The 19,835-nt window shown below is 53.4% G+C and overlaps 1 protein-coding gene across 1 annotated transcript; it reads right to left on the minus strand.

The window, feature by feature from the left end:
* Positions 1-1,249: 1,249 nt before the first annotated feature.
* Positions 1,250-7,788, minus strand: LOC141961231 (solute carrier family 2, facilitated glucose transporter member 9-like). Its single transcript, XM_074908032.1, has 11 exons — positions 7,545-7,788; positions 6,902-7,062; positions 6,697-6,821; positions 6,287-6,432; positions 6,073-6,205; positions 5,552-5,739; positions 5,313-5,423; positions 4,007-4,108; positions 3,366-3,441; positions 1,722-1,849; positions 1,250-1,489 (listed from the first exon to the last, which is right to left on the minus strand). Exons 1-11 carry the CDS (start codon positions 7,707-7,709, stop codon positions 1,250-1,252), a joined length of 1,575 nt encoding a protein of 524 aa, XP_074764133.1. The 5' UTR covers positions 7,710-7,788.
* Positions 7,789-19,835: the final 12,047 nt, after the last annotated feature.

Consider the following 19,835-nt stretch of genomic DNA (forward strand, 5'->3'; position numbering starts at 1 on the left):
GAGCATGGTGGGGCTAGGACCAAGTACTGGGGTCCCAGTATGGCCCACTCCCTGTCCCCACAGGCGCAGTGCCCACCCATCCCAGAGGCATCCCAAGGCTTTGCCAAGTGATTCAGAAAGGGTGAGCTCCTCACCAAGTGACCACAAGCACCAATCACACAAGCTGTGGGCCCATCACAGAGTTAGCAACTAGAAAAAAGAGGGCTAAATTATCTACGACAAGATAAATCATGCTTCAATCGGCACTAGAGGGTTTTGGCCATGCAGCCCTCCCCACTGCCCGGGTTTTACCTCTTAGCAGAGCAAAATACTATTGTTTCCCTGTAAACCATAGCTCCCCAGGGGTCTGCCAGCCTGGGAGCCCGCAGCCCCATGGTGTTTGTAGGAGCTGCTGTGAGGGTCCTGGGTGATGCAACTGCCATGCCCACAGCAGTCCCAGGAAACAGGGCAGCCCCTGACACAGCCCCCAGGATTCAGGGAAAGGATGTGAGAGAGGTTGTGTTTGGAGAGCACCTCAGGGTGCATCAAAGGGATGTGGGTGCACCCAGGACCCCTTTGACCTCAGCAGAGTTTGGAAGGGTGCAGAGGTCCCATGGGAGCACTCTCTGCAGGGTCAGCACATGAGATCAGGCAGCGAGGGGCTTTCAGCAGGCTGTGGAGGGGTCTGGTGGCTGGGTATTCACTCCAGCTCTGAGCTGCTCAATATCTCTTCTGTGACAGCCTCTGGGTTTGCATGATCAACATGGGTTAGACACAAAAGGCTGGGAGCCATGCTGACCACCCTTCCTAGGAAATGTGGGGTGACTTTGACCTTTCCAGCCAGGCAAAGTGTGGGAAAGGACAAGCCCCCCTGTCCCATCCTGCTTCTCCCCAGCACTGGAGGAGCACCCACCTGTGCCAGCACGCTTTCAGCTTGCTGCCGTTGCAGGCTGTCTTTGCCAAATGATAGCTCTGGAGGTAATGCTCTTTATTAAACACCTCGTGCAGGGCAGCTCTTGGCAAGTCCACATACCCAGGAGTGATGTGAGCCCCCTGCCCCCAGGAGGTCCCCTCATCTCTGGGAGGGCATCTCTTCCAGCATGGGGTGATGCGCAGCAGTCGGTGCAACCCTGGTGCATCACTGGGTCTCATCCTGGCTGCAGGCTGCAGCCTGGTGAGATGTCCTGGGAGGTCCAGAGTTGATCGAGTCTGATCAAATTGAGTCTTGCTTGCCTCCCCAGCCCCCCACCACCCCCCCATCCCACCCAGATCAGGGCAGGGTGGAGACTGAGCCCTCCAGGGCCCTGCTCTCCAAGGCTCCATAGCCATCGAGCTTCACCATCCCAATGAGGTGGGCTGGGATGGAGAGGAAAGAGCGGCGAGTGGCAAAGATATGGCTGATCTCCATGAAGGTTTTGTTCTTGGTCTCAGGGATGATGAGGTAGATGTACAGGGCCACCAGCAGGCAGATGCTGCAGAAAACCAAGTAGCAAAAGGCACCAGCTGACATCTGGGGACAACAAGAGAGCAGAGATGGGGCAGAGAACCAGACACCCTCAAGCTGAGCGTGGCATGAGGCAGTGTCCCCTCTCATCACCACTCCTGGGCTGGCTTTGGCCAGCACTGAGCTGAGGCAGGAGCATGGGCATCCCTTGGGTTAAGTCTGGCTTGGCACCCCATCCTGGGGGAGCAACAGGGTCAGTCCAATCCCTTCTCTTCCCACGGCCCCTGTGGACCAGTACCTGCAAGAAGGGGAAGATGAAGCCAATGGTGAAGTTGCAGATCCAGTTGAGGGACCCCCCCATGATGTAGGCAGCTGGGCGGTGTGACTGCGTGAAGAGCTCGGCTGTCATCAGGAAGGGGATGCCAGCTGTGGAAGGAGGGGACAGATCTAGGGTACAGGGGACAGGCTGCCTCAGGCACCCCTGGGGTTGACAGGTCCTGCCCATCTCAGTCCTGTGGACAAAGGGCTGGAGCCCAGCAAGACCCACGGGTCAAAGAGGTGGTGCTGGGAGGGCTGGAGGAGATGAGGAGCATGGGGACAGGTGCACCAGTGTCCTGCCCTTGGTCTCCATTTGGGATCCATCTCAGTGGGGGGGTGATCTTCCCCTGACATACCACAGTTGAACCTTGCTGGGTGCTGAGGCTGATTTCACAAGTTACTTGACTGGAAGGTTTCAGACCAAGTCAAAATCAAGGTGGAACATTTAATCTGGATCCTCAAATGCTGATATATTAAATCTCATAGATCACAGACATAGAGAAATGTGTTCTTGGTGCCCTCCCTAACATCCTTTCCAGCCTCCTCCCTTGATCAAAACATTTTAGAAAATTTCCTTCTGTTGAGTAGCTTCTACCAACATTGTGGCTGATTTAGGCAGGAAAGAAGCAATCACATTTCCAAGCATCAGAGCTTCTTGCAGGACCCAGAAATGCCATTTTTTCAACCAGCTTTTCTCACGTACAGTTTCAAAAACCAGAATGACTGAAAATGATTGCCCAAGCCAACTTGGCCAGTAAAAACTGACACAGGTTGTGGATACTTCTCCTAGAGGGACTCAGCCCCTCTTGTCACGTGTCACTGAGCCAGCAGCCCTGGGTCCCAGGACCATCCCTTTGCTGGAGGGCAGGATCCAAGGTCCAGTGAACATCCCAGGTCACATAGGGATCTGGCAGGGGACTGTATTTGACACGGTGACATGCCCAGAGTCCCACTGCCTGGGACAGGGCTGACCAGGACTTCATTATAAAAGATGCTCCAAGTGAAACTATAAACAAAAAAAAAGTGCTGAGACATGAGGGAGGAGTGGAGTCCCTGACGGACTCTTACTCACAGCTCGCCCAGAATAGAGATATATATTTTTTTGGTTTAAAACTCCTATTCATCATTGTTTGTGAACAATGAGCCATTAAAATCCTAATTAAAGATGTAATTACAGTGAATAAAGTCTGAGATAAGGATGAATTATAGATCTGTTAACAGTTCTGCTAATACATCAACTGGGTAAACCAGTCCAGGTTTCACTCCTCGCTGTTTAAGCCCTCTCGTGCCCACGCTTGGTTAGGGGCAGGATAATGCTCACCAGCTGTACTGTGATGGGAGTGGGTGATACCTCCAGAGAGGTCTGGAGAAATCTGTGAGGGCTTTCTTCCTGCTCGGCCTGGGAGCAGGGATGAGGAGGAGGTGGAGCATGCCTGAGGTGATGTATGGGGCTGGGGGGGCTTGGGGCTGGGTCTTGCTTGTGGGGTCCATCATGATAAACCAGGGCCTGGCCACGGGGAAGGGGCCAAGGCACCAGTCCTGCCACCTGCTTGCAGACCCCACTCTGCTCCCCCAGAGCCCCCATTCCCCCCCCCCCCCCAACTCCTTCCAGCCCCAGACCCACCTGGTCCCATGCAGAAGCCGGCGATGATGCCGATCATGCAGACGACGCTGACGTAGCGCATCCAGGGCAGGGTGGTCTGCGAGGGGACACGGGGCTGGGGGATGCTGCTGGGGTGGTGGCCCTGAGCTTTGCGCCCAGCATCCCCGGGATGTGGCTTCACACCCGCCCCTCAGCTCAGCGGTGGAAGGTGGCCATGCAGGACACACGGAGAGATGCAGACAAGCAATGGGTGGTTTGGGGCAAAGTTGGTGAGGGTCAGCCTAGCAAAGCTCAGCAACTTGTGATGCTGAGACATCCCCAGAGCTGCAGGCAGCAGAGGAAGGACACTGCAGACCTCTCCACCTCCCCTGGCATTTCACAGCCCCCTCCATGGGGACAACTATTTCTGCAGAAAAGCTCCCAGAAGCAGCAGGATTTTTCTCATGTGGATTTGAGTTTTCTCTTCTGTTGTTCTTTTCTCTGAATTTTCCTTCCCTTTAACTTTGAAGGGAAAACCTTCCTTGGAAGAGCCAACTCAACTCTCATTTCAATGTACCCCTGGGGTGATACCGATCCCTTCATCACTCAGCCCTCATTAAGGCACGCAGGGCTCCAGCCCTGGCAGTGTCAGTGGCCCAGGGAGGTGGCCGGGGTGACCCTACCTGCAGCAGCAAAGAGACGGTGATGCCAGCCAAGCAGATGCCCATGGTGCAGAAGCCGGTGATGATAAGGGGCCGCCGGCCCAGCTTCTCGATGGTGAAGCACTGCCAAGGGAGAACAGACACTGGTGGGGAGCTCCCCACCAGGACAGGAACAGCCCCTGAAACCCAGATCCAGCTGAAGGTGGAAGGATGCTCCTTGTGGCATCTGCGGGTTGAGGCCAGCCCCAGCTCATAGCTCCAGGGTTGAAGCCAGGGCATGGGAAGACCCAGGACTCTGTGGTCTCAGTGGTGATCATGCACCAGGCAACAGTGGGGTCCTGCAGAGCCCCATTAGGGTGCAGGGTTGGGTCTGGCTGGGGTGGCCCCATGGCCACATTCCCACTGACACCGACCAAAGGTGTTGGGCTGGGCACAGGGTGTTTGCAGAGCAGCAGGCAGAGGAGGCAGGGTGCGGGCAGGCGGCACAGCAGTGGCTGGAGAAGGCAGGGTATTGACAGCAGAACAAATGCCTGTAATTTTATAACCAATCTCGGCATGTCCATCGGGGGCCATTTGCGGGGCTGCTCCCAAGCAGTCCAGCTGCATGCTGGGTGGCTGCTGGGGGGCTGGGGCAGCCCCACAACCAGGGCAGGGGCAAAGGGGGCATCCTTCAGAGGGACAGGGGTCTGATCAGGGAGCTCCACTCTGCCATGGGTTGAGCTATGGGGAGAGGGGAGCATCCCCCCACTCAGCCCCAGTTTTCTGAGAGCAGCCACCTCCATTCATCTCTCTAATTGTCAGGGAGCGGATTTAGTGCCGGGTGGCTTGGGCTGGCCCCGGGTGACACTCACAGATGGGACGAGGGCCATAAATCTGCCTGGCCCAGTGCTAACTCTCCAGCTAAATGAGGCCTGGCTGGGGGGGCCAGGGCTGCTAGCCCCAGGCCAGACCAGTGCTTGGCTGGGAGGGGCAGATGGGGACATGTGGCTCTGCTAACAGAGTGACAATGAAATCAGGAGCCAGAAGGAACCACATAGCCCCCGCCATCACCTCTAACCTGCTCCTTATCTGGCATCTCCCCCAAACCTCCCTGCCAGTCACCCTAAAATTCTCCCACTCCTCCTAGATGTGACCCCACAAATTGAGTCCCTCTTATCTCCTCACTCCATTTCTCTGTCAAATGCTCTGCCCCCCAGCAAAGGGGCTGTGCTGTGGCATGGATGACATTTGGGGTCCATTCAGCGCCCCCCCCGTTTGACGGTGCTGGGACGTGGCAACAAGGCTCTAGCACTGAGGGGCAGGGTCCATCTGTCTGTCCATCACTCACCCCGATCAGACCAGCAACAACTTCAATGGCGCCAGTGCCCACGGTGGTGTAGGGGATCTGGGATACAGGGATTCCAGCATTTTGGAAGATGGTGTTGGTGTAAAACCAGATCTGCCGAGGAGGGGACTTAGCATGAGCTGGGGGGACGAAGTCACAGGGCACTTGATGAAATGAGTTGCCAGGTCTCAGCTCAGCCTCTGCAGAGCCAGGTCCCGGGGTGAGGACCCTGCAGGGCTTACGGCATCGATCCCCGAGAGCTGCATGCCAGCATTCACCACCACCACTGAGAGGGTTTGCCAGCGGAGGGAGCGGTCCCGCAGCAGCTGCCAGACAGAGATCATCTCCACAGAGGAGAGAAACCGTTGCTCCTCCTTCATCTCCTCGATCACGTCCTGCACATCTGGTGTTCCCAGGAACCGGCACAGAGCTGTGGGGACAGCAGAGTCACAGGCAAGTGTCTCCCCATCACAGAGTGGATGCTCATAGGTACAGCACAGAGCAGGGGCATGGGCTTGGCTCTGCCCTGCCTCAGCCTCCCCAGGGGACCTCCCTGACCCATGGGGCTGAGCATCCGTAGGAAATGAGGAGATGCCTCAAACCATGGTGATGGGCACTGTGGAAATGTTATGGTGCAACTGAGTGGGACAGAAGGGCTGAACCATAAGGTGTCAGGTCTGGTTGTAGAAGGATGCTATGAGGATGCACCTTGGACCAACACCCAGCACCTCCTGAAGCCATCTCCAACAGGATACCCCCTCACCCTTGGTGGCCCCGCAGACATCGTTCCTCTCTATCAACAGGTACCGTGGACTCTCAGGGAAGTAGCGCAGCAGCAGGAGCTGGAGAGAGGCAGGAACGGCCACCACCGACAGGAAAAGGGGCCAGAACCTGTCCTAAGAGGAGTCAAAAATGGGATGTGTCACAGGGAGGTCAGAGCAAGGTCCACCGTGTGTGGCCTGGGGTACTGTGCTCACCTTGCCCAGCAGCTCTGGGAGACCCAGGACCTGCGCGAAGAAAACACCCAGACAGATGAAGATGCTGGGCATGAGGCCCAGGAAACCCCGCAGGTTCTTGGGGGCAATTTCTCCCAGGTAGAGGGGCACCACGCTAAGACAGATGCCTGAGGGGACAAGAGGGACTGGGATAGGAGAGGCAGTGAGGAGAAGGGTGCCCAGCCAGATCCTCAGCACATCTTCTCCCATACCCAGCACCACTGACAGTGGGGACCCTGTGGCCACAGAGGTGGCTCTGTCTGCCCTATCAAGACCCCCACCACAGAGCTGGTGGGTATGGGGAATATAAAGTCTTCTCTAGCGCCCTGACAATGGGCACAGAGCCATGAGGAAGGGGCCGTGCACAGCCCCGCAGTCCAGGCAGCACCTACCTGAGTGGAGCCCTGTGATGGAGCGGCCGATGATCACCATCTCAGGGGACCTCAACTCCTGGCTGAAGCCCATGAAACCGCCAGCCAGGAGGACGAGGAGAGCACTGCGGCTCAGCGCACCATTCCTAGCAGGGTAAAAGCAGCAGGACAGGCCCTCCAGACCTATCCCATCCCATGACCACCCTAGCCCATGCCACCCCCTTACCTGCCATACCGCTCCACCAGCATCCCCACCAGCAAGGAGCCCACCAGCCCACCCAGGGCAAAGATGGAGACAGTCAGGGAGTAGAGGAGGGTCAGAGGTCCAGGGTCCAGCCCATGCCCGTACCGCTGGGACCACGTGGTGTTGTAGAAAGCCTTTATGTGCTGTGGGGCAGAGAGACACACATGGGCACCAAATGTGTTGGGAGAAAAGGGAAGACGAGGGAAGACAGGCCCCGTACATAAAATGTCATGGGTTTAACAGAGTTGCAGGAGATGCAGGGCAGGAGGTGACTGGGGATGACTGGAATGTGCTGGTCTGGTTGATCAGCCAGCCTCAGCACCAGAAGGGTTTAAGGAAAACATAGAGATGCCACAGGCAGAGCCAGAGCAAGGAGGTTGGTTGTGGACAGCTTTCCCCAGCCCCTGCCTTCCAAGGGGGACCAGTCTGGGGTGAGTACATGAACAGAGGCTCCCATGTCTATCCTATTCTGTACCTCTCCCCCAACTGCTCTCCATGGGTGATTGCCCAAGGAAAATGCCATTATTTTGATGTGGGGCCGCTGGGTAGCGGTACCTCCACCCTCCCAGGGAGGGATGCAGAGCCCTTCCCCTGCTCCCAGAGAGGCTGCCTGTCCCTTACTTACCACAGCCGGCGAGTTCACCACGGCCAGGTTGTAGCCATAGAGCATGGAGGAGCCAAAGGACACCAGGAGGGTGACCGACAGCAGGGGGAAGGTGAGGTGCTGGGAGAGAGGACGAGAGATCAGCCCAGCCCCAGCCAAGCCAGGAGCCAAGGTCACATGTGGCATGAGCTGCGTTCGGTCACTGCCCCTTTTCTGGTAGGGATGTCCCTGGTCCAGAGCAAAGCCCCCAGCATGATGGAGCCATGTGCTGAGCACTGCTTCATGTCACCACCCAGCACGCAGACCAGCTGATCCAGCTTCCCCGTGGCTTGTCTCGTGGCTGTGGCACGAGGCTTTACCCTGGCAGTGCCCCAGCTCAGGCTGCTTGTCCCGGCTGCCTGTCCCAGGCACCCCTGCCCCAGGGCTGGGAGAGAGCCGCAGGCAGAAAGGGGCAGGGGAAGGAGAGAGACACCCATCTTCTCCCGTAAATGGGGGCACCTGGATGACACTTCTGTGAGCTGCCCTGCGCATACCTCCCTGTCTGGGGGGGCCGGGACCACTGAAAGGTGCGGTTCCCTGCAGCAGGTCTCAGGCCCCCCTAAATGCCACATGCACACACCTCTTAAATCCCCACCAGCACCTCTGTCACCTGCTCCGGCTGCCTGGGGGCCTTGCTGCGGGGAGCTGGTGGCTGCAGAGGGACACCCTGCCCCGACCCACCCAGGGAGGGGGTTGAGACCAGCCCACCCCGGGACTGGAGTGCCCAGCAGGACCCAAGAGGCATTCAGGGCACCCCCTGCCGCGGGGGCACCCCGGGGTGCTGCACCCGACTGTCTCCCCTGGAGCAAGAAGCGTCCCATGACCCCACAGCGGCAGGGCTGTGGCGGGGTGCGGGGCGAGCCTGTGTGTCCCCGCAGCAGCCCCGGGTCCCAGCACCCGGAGCCCGGCCCTCCTCGCAGCGCCCCCAGCACGGTAGCCGGATCCGTGACTCCCAGCAGCTCCCGGCTCACGCACAGCAAATCCCACTAATCTCATCAGGAATCCCGACCGGGAAAAGGGATGTGGGGGGGGGGCTGATGTCAGGCCAGGGGCTGGGGGACACACTCGACACCGTGGGGCAGACGGGGAGCGGGAATGGGGCACCACCACCCCCCCACCCCCCCCCCAGCCCGCAGGGAGCTCACCCCAGTGATGTCCCCGCCGGGCTGCGGGGTCCCTGTCCCGACGGTCGGGGCGAGGCTGCAGCCGGAGCGGGGGGAGGAAGGAGGAGGAGGCCGGGAGAAAGGCAGCCCAGGTCCGGCGGCCTGACTCGTCTCTCCCATTTTTAGATGGAAGAAGGAGGGGGAGAGGGAAGGGAAGGCAGGGCAGGCAGCCTGGGTGCCCCCGGGGCTCATTGGAGGCGCCTGAGCGGCCGGAGGAGGAGTCCGGGGGCCTCCCCCCCTCGCCGGGGGCAGGGGCAGAGCCAGGCCGGCACCTCCGAGCAGCCCAGCCATGGCCAGGCCTGGGGACAGCGGGACCACCGAGGTGATGCTCTGCCACCGTTGAGAGCCCTCACGTGTCCTCTCCAAATGGGGGTGTCCCCGGCGACCATAAGCAGGGCGGCATCCCTGCTTCACCCAAGGCTGGTGGCAAAGGGGCAGCCCCACACCATCCAACACCCCTGTCACGCCTCGGCCCCTCTCCCACCCTGTCAGACGTGTGGGGCAGATGTGCCCCATCCTCTGCCACTCGGGTTGGGGGGCTGGTTACCCACAGGGCCACGGCTCAGGGCAGCTGCCTTCCGCAGACACGGAGGGGCACAGCCCCCAGCCCCAGAGAGGAGAGATTCGGCTCATGGCAGCTCAGAGGAATCCAATTTTGCTGCGGCCAGGAGCTGCCTCCCCTGCTGCTAATGAAGTGCCTTTAATTAGCAGCCTAATAGCAAGCTCTTAATTTGCCGAACAGCCAGTTGAAAGGATGGGGACCCCACTAAGCCACGGCTGGCAACGGCTCCAAGGGCTTAAAAGGGACAGGCCCCAACTGGCTGGCCCCACCTTGGGAGGGGTCCCGCGGGGACAGGGGCAGAGCAGCAGGGCTGGGAGAACCCCCGGGCACAGGCACCTCTGGGCCTGCTGTGCCCAACCCCAGCCAGGCTGTGTCAGGTGAGGGATCGCCCAGGCGCCACATCCTCCCACACAGGGTGCTCCAGCTCCTGGCTCTTCCCTCCACATGAGCCTCCGGCTCTCCCCGAAAGCACCGTGCCCTCTCCCCCAGCCACAGGCCCTACCTAGCTTGCCAGTGTTGAGCTTTTCCCAGGGCAGGCACCTGCTCAAGACCTCCTACGCCTTGCTCAGACTCAGTTTCTCCATGTCTCTATCAGGGCAATGCCTTTACCTTTGTGCAGGTGTGCTGGGCAGCTGCAGAGGCCTCGGTGACAGGGCCACAGTTGGGGGGGTGACCTGCAGGGAGCCACAGTCCTTTAGGGGATGGTCCTGGTTTGTTCCCAGAGCAGTAGGATGAGATCCGTTTATTGAATATGCCCATGAGTGAGATGACCCAGCCGGAGAAGGACATACAGCCTGGGGGTACCAGCCATGCCCAAAGCACTTGCAGTGCTGCGGGGCAGCCCTAAACACGCCCAGGACTCACATCAAGCCCTGTGCAGAGGCAAAGGAGTAAACCCAGGACAGGATGATAAGCCAGGTCATGCTGTGTCCCACAGCTATGCTCCCACTCTGGTCATCCAGGTACACAGTTCATCTCTGCAATCAGTGCCTGGAGGGTTAAATGTGCCCAGTCCAGTGGTCGCTGCCACAGGGAGAGGAGGAAACAGCAGCAGTCATCTATCCCCCACCCTGGTCTATCCCAGCACGTACCCACCTGAAAACACTCCCAGAGCTTCCTTGACCCTCTGCACTGAAGTCCCTACCCAAGCCCAGTGCTCGGCCCTGTAGTCATAGACCCCCTCCCACCACACAGCCTGGTGTCGGGAACCAAGCAAGGACTTCCTCAGGATGCTGCTCCAAGCCACGGGGGTGGCTGCTGCCTTGATTTAGGGGGTAAATCTGAGTTACTGCCACTGGTTCCCAGCAGCGGCTGGGATGCCGGGAGCAGAGGTTTAGCAGCAGATGTACAGGTGAGAAACACGTGTGGGGGAGGAGAAGGGAGAGGGAGGAGCAGGAAAGCCTGGGGTGCCAATTAAGGGTCACCAGGGAGCTGGGTTAATTGGAGACACTCCTGTGACCTGACCCGGTGATGGTGGCACATGGTAAGATGGAGACGAGTACCAGCAAGGAACGCCCGCTGCTCTGTGCTGTGAGGGAGCTCGTCTCTGCAATTTGCAGGCGCCCCCATTCCTCCCCTGCCACGGTGCAAGGACTCCCTGGTTAAGACTCCTCCCTTGACTGGGAAAGCGGCTGTGAGACGCAAACCACACTCGACCCCTCCCACTGTCACTCCCAGGAGGTCCTGTCCCACTCTTGCCTTGCTGCTGCCCTGGTCCCCAGACACAGCACCGGGGCTGTCCCTGTCTCAGTGCTCCACGCCGTGGGATGCTCACACACCACCTCTCCTGAAGGCATCACATGGTGCCTGGGGCATGAGAAGAAACCCAGGAGGACTGGGAGAGGCAGAGCAGCAAGAAGAGCCAGTCCCAGCACACATCCTGAACAGAGCAATGGCATTTGCCAAGGCCAGAAGGACGGAGATGCTGTTGGGAGATCCATGCTCTCCTGAGGCCTTCCCCTGAGCTGACGGCACAGTGCTGTGCAGGGTCCCACCAGAGCCCAGCTGATCACAGTGTGAGCAAGGAGCTTGTGTGGAGGGGAAGGACAGAGCCAGCCCTGCCCAGTGGCCGAGCACCCAGTGCTTTCTGCCTCTCTGTCCCACCCCCCAGGGCCAGGCACTGGCAGCCACGAGCCAGCCACGCAGGACCCCACACCAGAGATGTAAAACACTCCCCAAAAAATGATATGAAGATTTCTGCAGGACTGGGTAATGCAGCAGCGGGGAAGACCCACTGGGAGAGTACATCCCCTTTCCCAAGATGAGATGGAAATCCATCTGAGAGGACATGGTCTTCAGTGCTGCCTCTTGGTGTTTGCCCAGCACCATCTAGTCCAAACTAGAACAAAGTCCACAAGGAAACAATATGTGGTTCAAATAAACATAGGCAAAAAGATGCATTGCTTTGCAGCCATCAATCCCTTTCCCTGCGCTGGAGGAGAAGGAACTCCACAGCACAGGTGCAGCAGGCAGAGCCACTCACAGACATCTCCACAGCTTGAAAGGTCAGAGCAGTTTGCTGATGCTGCCTTTTCGGAGTTGACACTGCAGAAATGGAGACGGGCTGGCATCCTCCTTGTCTCACTGTCTCCTCAGAGGAGAGGCCTTCCTTGATCTACCTTTGTAAATGCCAGCAGGGTGCTCTGGGCACCACACAGGGAGTTTTGGACACATCAGCTTGTGTGATGTCAACAAGGGGCTTGAGTTTTCTGCAAACTGCAGTTGCCTCCAGAAGAAACTCAGTGGTACTCCTAGTCAAAGCACTGCTCAGGCTGCTGTCTTTGCCTTGTTGCACTGGGAAGCCCATCTGACTCCATTCTCCAGCTGCAAGAAGGCTATTTACCTGTATAAGTAAGGCCTTTTCAAGCCCAGGTTTTCCTGATTATATTCTTTATTCAACTTCAGTAGTTCCCCAGCAGACCAGCCTCACCACTCAGCAACCTTGGTGCTGGGTTGGAGATTTCTAGCTGCTCCCACTAGCCAGGTGCATGTCAGCAAAGCACTTAAGAAACAAAGCTCAGAATGGGAAGATAACACTGGTGAGAAACAAAGAGTATGCCTTTGGGACATAATGAATGCATGTTCAAGCTCTTTTATGGCAAAGCAAAGTGGCTGGTACTCACACATAAGCAGTGCCAGAAGGGTATCGCATCTCTGTCCATCAGATGTCCTCAGCTGTTCCCACCAAGGAAGGATCAGCCAGCAAAGGACACAGGCTGAGACCTCAGTCGGTTTCAGCATGTTACGTTAGATTTGCATGGGATATAACTAACAAGCAGGATCTTATTTTACTCTGCTAGTCTTCTCCTCCAGCAGCATAGGTGCTTTCCTCCTGGGATTGTGTCCTGGGCAGTGTGTGCTTTGGCTGTGAACCAACTTGAGCACTTGGAAAATCCAAGAAATCTTCTGCAGGTGCAGCTATACCATCAGAGTACCAGGCTCTCAAGCCCAGGGGTGGCATCTTATTTCTACAAAACACTGAATCATTTCCACACCCTCCCAGCCACTGACAGGTTTGCTGTTGCACAGCGGGATGTCTGCTCTACATGGCCTTTGAACAAACAAGGCCAGGACAACAAACAGGGGCAGGAGGCTGCCAGAGCCAGGCACAGCCCACACCCAGGTGGCTGCCAGGACAGCAGGACAGCTCACCCAAAGAAATCAATGGCAGCACTAGAGCATGTCTATCTGCTCAGGTTCTGCCGCCACGCTGCCTACTTTGCCAAGAGCTCACCATCCTAACCCTCTTCAAACCAACACAGCACCACCCAACCTCTGAATTCATCCTAAACGCTTTTTGTAAGAATTACATTAATTAGACCCAGCAGGTCTAAACTGACCAGTTTCCCCTTTCCAAAACCTAGCTTGCTATACTCTTGTGAGCATGTATATAATATAATAAAAAAAGCCCCAACAGAAGATTTGATTTTAAAGCCATAGGTTGATAAAATGCTGTTAATTTGAAGCTATAGTAAACATTACTTTCCTTCTTCATTTGAAGTGGAAATAAGGCACACATTTTTAAACAGAAAGGGTAATTAACCACTGAATCTATTTAAGATAAGCTGTCTGGTGTTCATTCTTTTCCAATGGAAATTTACAATTGAGATTGCTTTTCTTTCTCAAAGACTCTCTTTAGTACTTGAGTTTTCAGATGTGATGATAGAATTCCTGAGAGAAGTTTTCCAGCCCACACCCTGCAGCACAGCACTGTCCCAGTCCTAGAAATCTCAAACACTCTGATCCTCATCTTTAAACATCAAGAAGAAGAAGAAGGGGAAGGACTAGCTAAGGAACAGCTAGAAATAACCCACAAGTAGAATCTGTTTTATGTAAGACTGGGTAGTATGTGAGTTGTTTGGGTACACACGGAGGCCTGGGACTGAGTACAAAGGGTAAGGGGTCTCATTTGTGTGTGCTAGCAGCCAGAGGTTGTTTAAGTCAAGCTGCATCCTGTGCTACAGACTGATCCGAAACGATGGATGAAGCCTGTCACTGCAATTCCTCTTCCAAATCTATTTATTATCTGATGGGAGGAAAGAGCAGGGAGGCAACAGAAAAGGTTAAAGTGATGTAAATACATATATATATATATACATACATACATAAAAAACTCAAACCCTTGCCAAACAAAGCATGAGGCTGCTGGGAACCTTGTCACAAGGAGAGACGGGGATTGGAAGTGATGGGAATCCTGCTCCCAGCGCTTCAGAGAAGCAGGAGCCTTCGCAATCTCCAGTCCCCCGCTGGCTCCCAAGAATGGAGCCAGCAGGGAGAGAGAAGGCGGGAGCACAGGGTTTGTTTGTTTTCTGACCACCCCAGGAGTCAGGATCTTAAAACTGCGGTGGCCTTTGTTTTAAAAGGGGCTGTTAAGTAAAATGGAAAGATCCAAGGCTGCTATCCGAGGAGTGTTTTTAAGAGAAAGGTATTCTGAGGGCAAGGGTGCTTGCGTTAAAATTCGGGCGAGCTGTAAGCATGACAGCATCCTCAGCCATGGAGCTGCGTGGTGGTGCTGCGATATGTCAATTACTCACTCATTATTGAACAGCAGGATTCTGATTAGCTTATAAAACAAATTTGTGCTTCTCCTACCAGGATCTTGCAACAGTACCCAGAAAACCACAAAGTCTTTATAGCTTCTCCCCCCCACTTTTTTATGGGCAGGATGTATCCAGCTCTTCTGAGTCAGTCACATCCATTCTCTGGCTTATAGGGCGGACTCATTTGCCCCAGCCAGAGGCCACCAGCTATGAATGGAGAGTTTGTTAATTAAAAAGTATGCTGTGGTTTCAGGAATAAGTGTTTTTTCCAACTGCCGGAGCAGTCTTTTATGTTGCGTTCATCAATGAGCGGCAGCTCTGAGGTGGGACTCCATGTGTCCTCTGAAGCTGCAAAGCCGTCCACTTTACGGGTGTTCACGCTGCAAGAGTCATGTACAGTGAACGTTTAGGAGAAGTATGACTTGCATATGTGGGGCTCAAGGAAGATACAGGCTTGATATTTTGACAGTGTCTTTTACCCCAAATGGAAAACAGGAGATTCACAGCTTAATCTTTGTATTTGTATTTAAGTTATTTTCTGAACAGTTAAAAAAAGAAAAACCACACTGTTACCATGATCCTAGCTCAGTGAACATTAGTACATTAACTACACATCACCGTAACATAATCACAAAATTCAAAGCACTCATTACTTAAGAATCCAGATAACAAATATAGCAGAGTAACAAACAGAAAACTCTGGAGAAACCATGTTCTTTCTCACCTCTCCCACTTCCACACCCACCTCAGCCTGAGCAGGCAGGAGTGATGCAGCATAGGCTGGCCTGGCAGGCATGCAGCAACCTAAATGTAGTGATGGAAAACGACTGGGAGAAATGGGATGTTATGTTTTGCTGAGGTCCACATTATTTTTCTGCCATGCTAAAACTGTGGCTAGGCTGAGCTCTACAGTGCCTCACATGATAAAGACAAAGTAGCTGAAAGCAAAGTTTTACGCTCAAAAGCAGCTCCAGATTTTCACACTGAATTGCCCAAAATTCTCACAGCTAGCTCCTTGTAAAAGCCACTGCAAATAGCCTGGGCCTGGCTGGCTTGCCTTCCTCCTGCACGGGAGCTTTGCTCAGACATACACCAGTGCTTGAGTACCAGCAAACACTTTGCCTGTAAAGGCAACAAATTGTTATTCATCATAGCTGCTCTGTGATGAAGACAGGTATTTAACGCTGATTTTCTGGCCACAGCTGCAGAAATCAGGGTATCTTTTAGGGTGGTAGGCTATTAAAAAAATGGGACCTATCCAGGAGTTGGCTACAATATCTAAAGGGTTTGTTGTACATCCATGTACATCAGCATCCCTCTGATTTTGAGAATATCTGCTTAGCATCACTTATGATTAACCAGTGTTGCCAACTCCATGGGTTATCTGCTGGACAACAAATGTGGAAACCTACCAGTCTTTGGGAACAAGCAAAAAGTAATGGGATTTTCTGACAAGACAAAGCACAATTTATTCTGTCAGTGTGTCATGGCTCACCTTGGGAGACATGCTTTGGGAATTTGCCAGTTGTTTGGCTACACATTATTTAAAAAAAAAAAAAAAAATGGGGTGAGAGGGAAAGGAAGGGAAGCCAAATGCAGAGCCTCAGCAGGCAGCTGTTCCTGTCAACCCACTGCTGGGGTTGTGGAGAAGGAACATGCCCGGGGGACCTGCTGCTTCTGTAAGTCACAGAATCACAGAATTGTCTAGGTTGGAAAAGACCTTGAAGCTCATCCAGTCTCTGAATTAAAAGCGAGGACAGAAAGACTACGGCCCCCTCATTGCCAATCAATCCGGTAGGGACTTGCCATCAGGAGGATGGAGGGATTTCATATGGAGACCTCCTCTGGGGACAGCTGGGTCACTTGCTGGTTTTCCCCCTCCTTCTGGGAAGCTGCTGCTTATGGGTTCATGGGGAACAACAGCTGGGCAAGGCTCAGCATGTCAGACGCATCATGCATGCCACTTGGAGACCCTAGCGAAGTTCATTCTTCTCTTGGCAAGTGTAGTTTAGTGCATCCCTTTCTCTTCATGCCCCCAGTGCAACCTAAAAAGGGGCATCAACACATTCAACAGTTGGAGGCCTTGCTTGATTACCTCCTGATGACTTTTGACGTTCTCATAGAAAACCTCTGTTCTTCTGAGTCAACCACACAAACCAAGAGATTTATTTTCAGCATTGTCCCCACTTCTGTAGAGGTCCATCTCCACCCCCACACCCCCTCCTAGCTTTCAATCACTTGCGTGGTCTCCTCCTTTTCCTCCCACAATTAAGAGCAAGCCTGCAGTAGGAAGGCTGGCTGCTCCTTCTTGTCCACTTCTCTAGCTAGGAAGATCTGCTAGTATTTGTGATTTATCACACATAAATATTCCTCACCCCTCCCAGCAAATTTAGGAATCATCAGCCACAAAAGGCAGCTCTAAAATGGTGTTAAAGGAAGCTAACAAAGTTAGGCAAAGAGCCCAAGCTGGAAATGTGCTTCCCATTGGAGCTGGGATGCCCAAAACCTCAGAACCAAGCCTGGAGCCCTGCTCAGACTGAGAAAGGAACGTGTGACAGTGGCAGGAAACACATACCTGGGAGTGGAGAAATGCACATGATACTCTCCAGCTTTTTCAGTGTTCAAAAAAAAAAAAAAGAAAAAGAAAAAAGGATCCTTTGGAGCAGGAGCAGGTGGCAGGTAGGTAGAGCATGGTGGTCCAAGTCAGCTTCCAGTTTAGAAACAGGTGTAAAGCATTTCAATGTTTCCCATGATCACAGACTTCTCAACTTGTCACCTGAATCCTTCTGTTCCAACAGCGGATGTGTCTGTCCCTGAACATTAATGGGGAGCAGAGGGAGGTGCTCCAGAGGAGACAGCTGCAGAAGTTTTCTCGCTGCAAATTCCTTCATGTAATTTTCTACCTGCATATTTCAAAGCAAGCTGTATTCCTCTGAGGATGAGAAATATTTGCAGCAGAACTGTGCCCTATTGCAAAGGAGTCACAAGCAGGAGATGGTGTGGCCATAACAGATTGTCCTGCTCTGAATGTCCCACACCTCCAGTACTTTCCATCCCATAGTCCAAGGGGGAAGGCTAGTGCGAGCTTCCTACTTGTGGGAGAAGAGCCGATCTCTATGCAGCAGAGGTATTTAATTTCATTTCAAAGCCATGTGCAACACTTAAAGCCCACAGACACTTCCAGCCCTTTTTTATCTCCTTTCAGCAGGCACATTCTAGTTTTTTTCATTATAAACTCTGCAATTACTCCAACCTGGCTGAGGGATTATCCATCCAGTTCATGCTGAAACCTCTCTCACATGCACTCTTGCACGCTCACACACACACATATCCTAAGGGGGGGGGGGGGGGAGGGGGGCGAAGTTTGAAAAAGCCGTTTTCTTCTGACACTGGGAGATCTACTTACCAGATTGCTCCTCCCTGGGTGCACAAATAAACACCACCAAATGTCAGGCTGTGGCAGTTTCAAGTTCAAGTTAGATCAGTTAACTTCAGTTTCCTTCTTAGCTATCAGAAAATCTGTACAACTTGGGGAGCGGGGTAGGAATCCTCACCCTTCTGCAGTTCTGTATGAAGTACCCAGACACAGTCCATTCTTGAAGGCAAGACAACATTCTCTTACCATGTGCCAAAAACGGATTTCAGCTGTTGCTCACTGTACCTTAAACAGCCCTATACAGCAGAGTTCAAACTATGGTACCACTTGAAGACCCAACAGTGCTTAGAAGTTACAGAATAGCAGCATGGAGCAGCAGGGCTATGACAACCAAGGACAGTCTGCAGTGGTGCTGTCTCTGTGTTTGGCCAGCCAGTCTTCTGGTTATCCCAAATTCTCTCAACTAGCAAAATAAAATGCATCCTCGTAAGCATTGGCCACAGAGATGCAATTAAAAAATTAGGAAGTTCTGTAGCCTTCAGAGGCTGGAGTAACAGGTAATTGTTTTCTACAATAACCTAAATGTAAAAGACAGTGGATGACCAAACTGAGGAAAATAACTATTAAATCTGCAGCCAAGGTCATATAAACCCCTGTTGATATGCAACCATGCTCCAGACCTTGTAATAACTGAACTTAAAGGAAGTGTTCAAATAACATGAAGAATAAGACTCAGAACTTCAACTCAGCAAAGCTTGGGATGTAAACTTTGATCCCCTTTGCTCCCTTGCCACTTTAGCTTTGAGACTGCAGTATGCCTGATAGTAGAGTGCCTGAAATCCCAAACAGTGTTCCTAGACTTAAAAGTAGTGCCAAAATTGGTTGTGGATGAACTTACTGTTCTGACTCAGAACTGTTTTGACTCTGCAGAGGTAAGTCACACTGTCAGTGTTACCTGAGCAGAGTTGCATTGTTAACGTGCTTGACTCTCTTACAGTAATAGTTCAGAACTAACAGAAAACAGGAGTGTCACCACACGCTTTGAGATGCTCTTTAGAACTGATGTAGTCTTTAGGCTCAATGAAAATACAGGCAGCTGAGCGCTCAACAACGCTGCCCATGTGCTTCAGGAACTGCACTAGGTACTCCCCAAGCACCAGCTTTCCTTTCTTCTGTAACTCCATCGCCTTCTTGTCTGTCTTAACTGTCACCAAAATTATTTAAATCCTATGGACTGCTCTTTGGTGACTCTTAGACCAGCTCCTTGCAAAATTTCATAGGTGGAAAAAGCGTATCCCAAGCAATTAGAAACAATGCAACTGTTTCCCCAGCAAAGTGAACTTGATGAGAATAGCTTAAAAAAATTTCCCATCTGCCAAGTTCCAAGTTTAGAGGGTGTTAACAAAGCCTGTTTAAAACCCCTCCAGCCCAGAGACGAAGGACCCCGATTTCCTACTGTGGGATTGGAGCAATTGTCCACTAAGGCAGTGGGGGTTATTCAAGAGCTACAGTAGAAGATCTGGGCCCAAACCTGTAATGGCCAGGAAATGATTTACAGAGTCTTTCCTGATTTAAATGCAGGCCTGCTGCAATTCCTTCCGGCTCTGTAAATAGAGCTGTTTTCTCCCAGACCCCTCTGTCTAGTTCAGTGACATGCAGAATTATTTCTCATGTCCCTCCCCTTTAGGACTATTTTTATCTTCTGAACAATGGCAATTTGCAAAGGCCTCAGCTAGAAAGCAAAGATCCAGCTCAGCTATCAGCAAAGGGGCTAACCAGCCTGTGTCCCTAAACCGCAATGCAGCATGAACATAGGTTAGAGAAGCACACCAAAAGCTCTCCCTCCGAAGGTTTTCTAGCAAGGCCAGACCCAGAAATACTGCAGAACTGGCCTGGAGCCACTGCTAACTGTAAGGACCATACTCATGGCCATACTCATTTTACCCATTTACCATCACCATGGGACTGTGCATTTGCTCATTCACATGAGCAAGGTCTTATTGTCATGGCCAGAGCATTTGCGTAGTGTCTCTGCTCTAGGGTGGCTCGATCTTGAGAGCTCCATGAGGTTTTTCGCAGCTCTCTCTTCCAGCACCCAGCTACAGCCTCTCTGAAGGGAGAAGGAATGGAAAG

The sequence above is a fragment of the Athene noctua genome, chromosome 5 (assembly GCF_965140245.1).
Source record: "Athene noctua chromosome 5, bAthNoc1.hap1.1, whole genome shotgun sequence".
In the NCBI taxonomy this organism is placed as follows: Eukaryota; Metazoa; Chordata; class Aves; order Strigiformes; family Strigidae; genus Athene; species Athene noctua.

Bases quoted from the DNA above. Each gene is read 5' to 3' on its own strand.
- LOC141961231 (XM_074908032.1), bottom strand. From the start codon at position 7,709: ATGCCACATGTGACCTTGGCTCCTGGCTTGGCTGGGGCTGGGCTGATC. The intron at 6,433-6,696 runs GTAGGTGCTGCC...TTGTCCCCTCAG, and splicing joins CATCACAGGGCTCCACTCAG to GCATCTGTCTTAGCGTGGTG. The intron at 1,850-3,365 runs GTGGGTCTGGGG...CTCCTTCCACAG, and splicing joins CGGCTTCTGCATGGGACCAG to CTGGCATCCCCTTCCTGATG.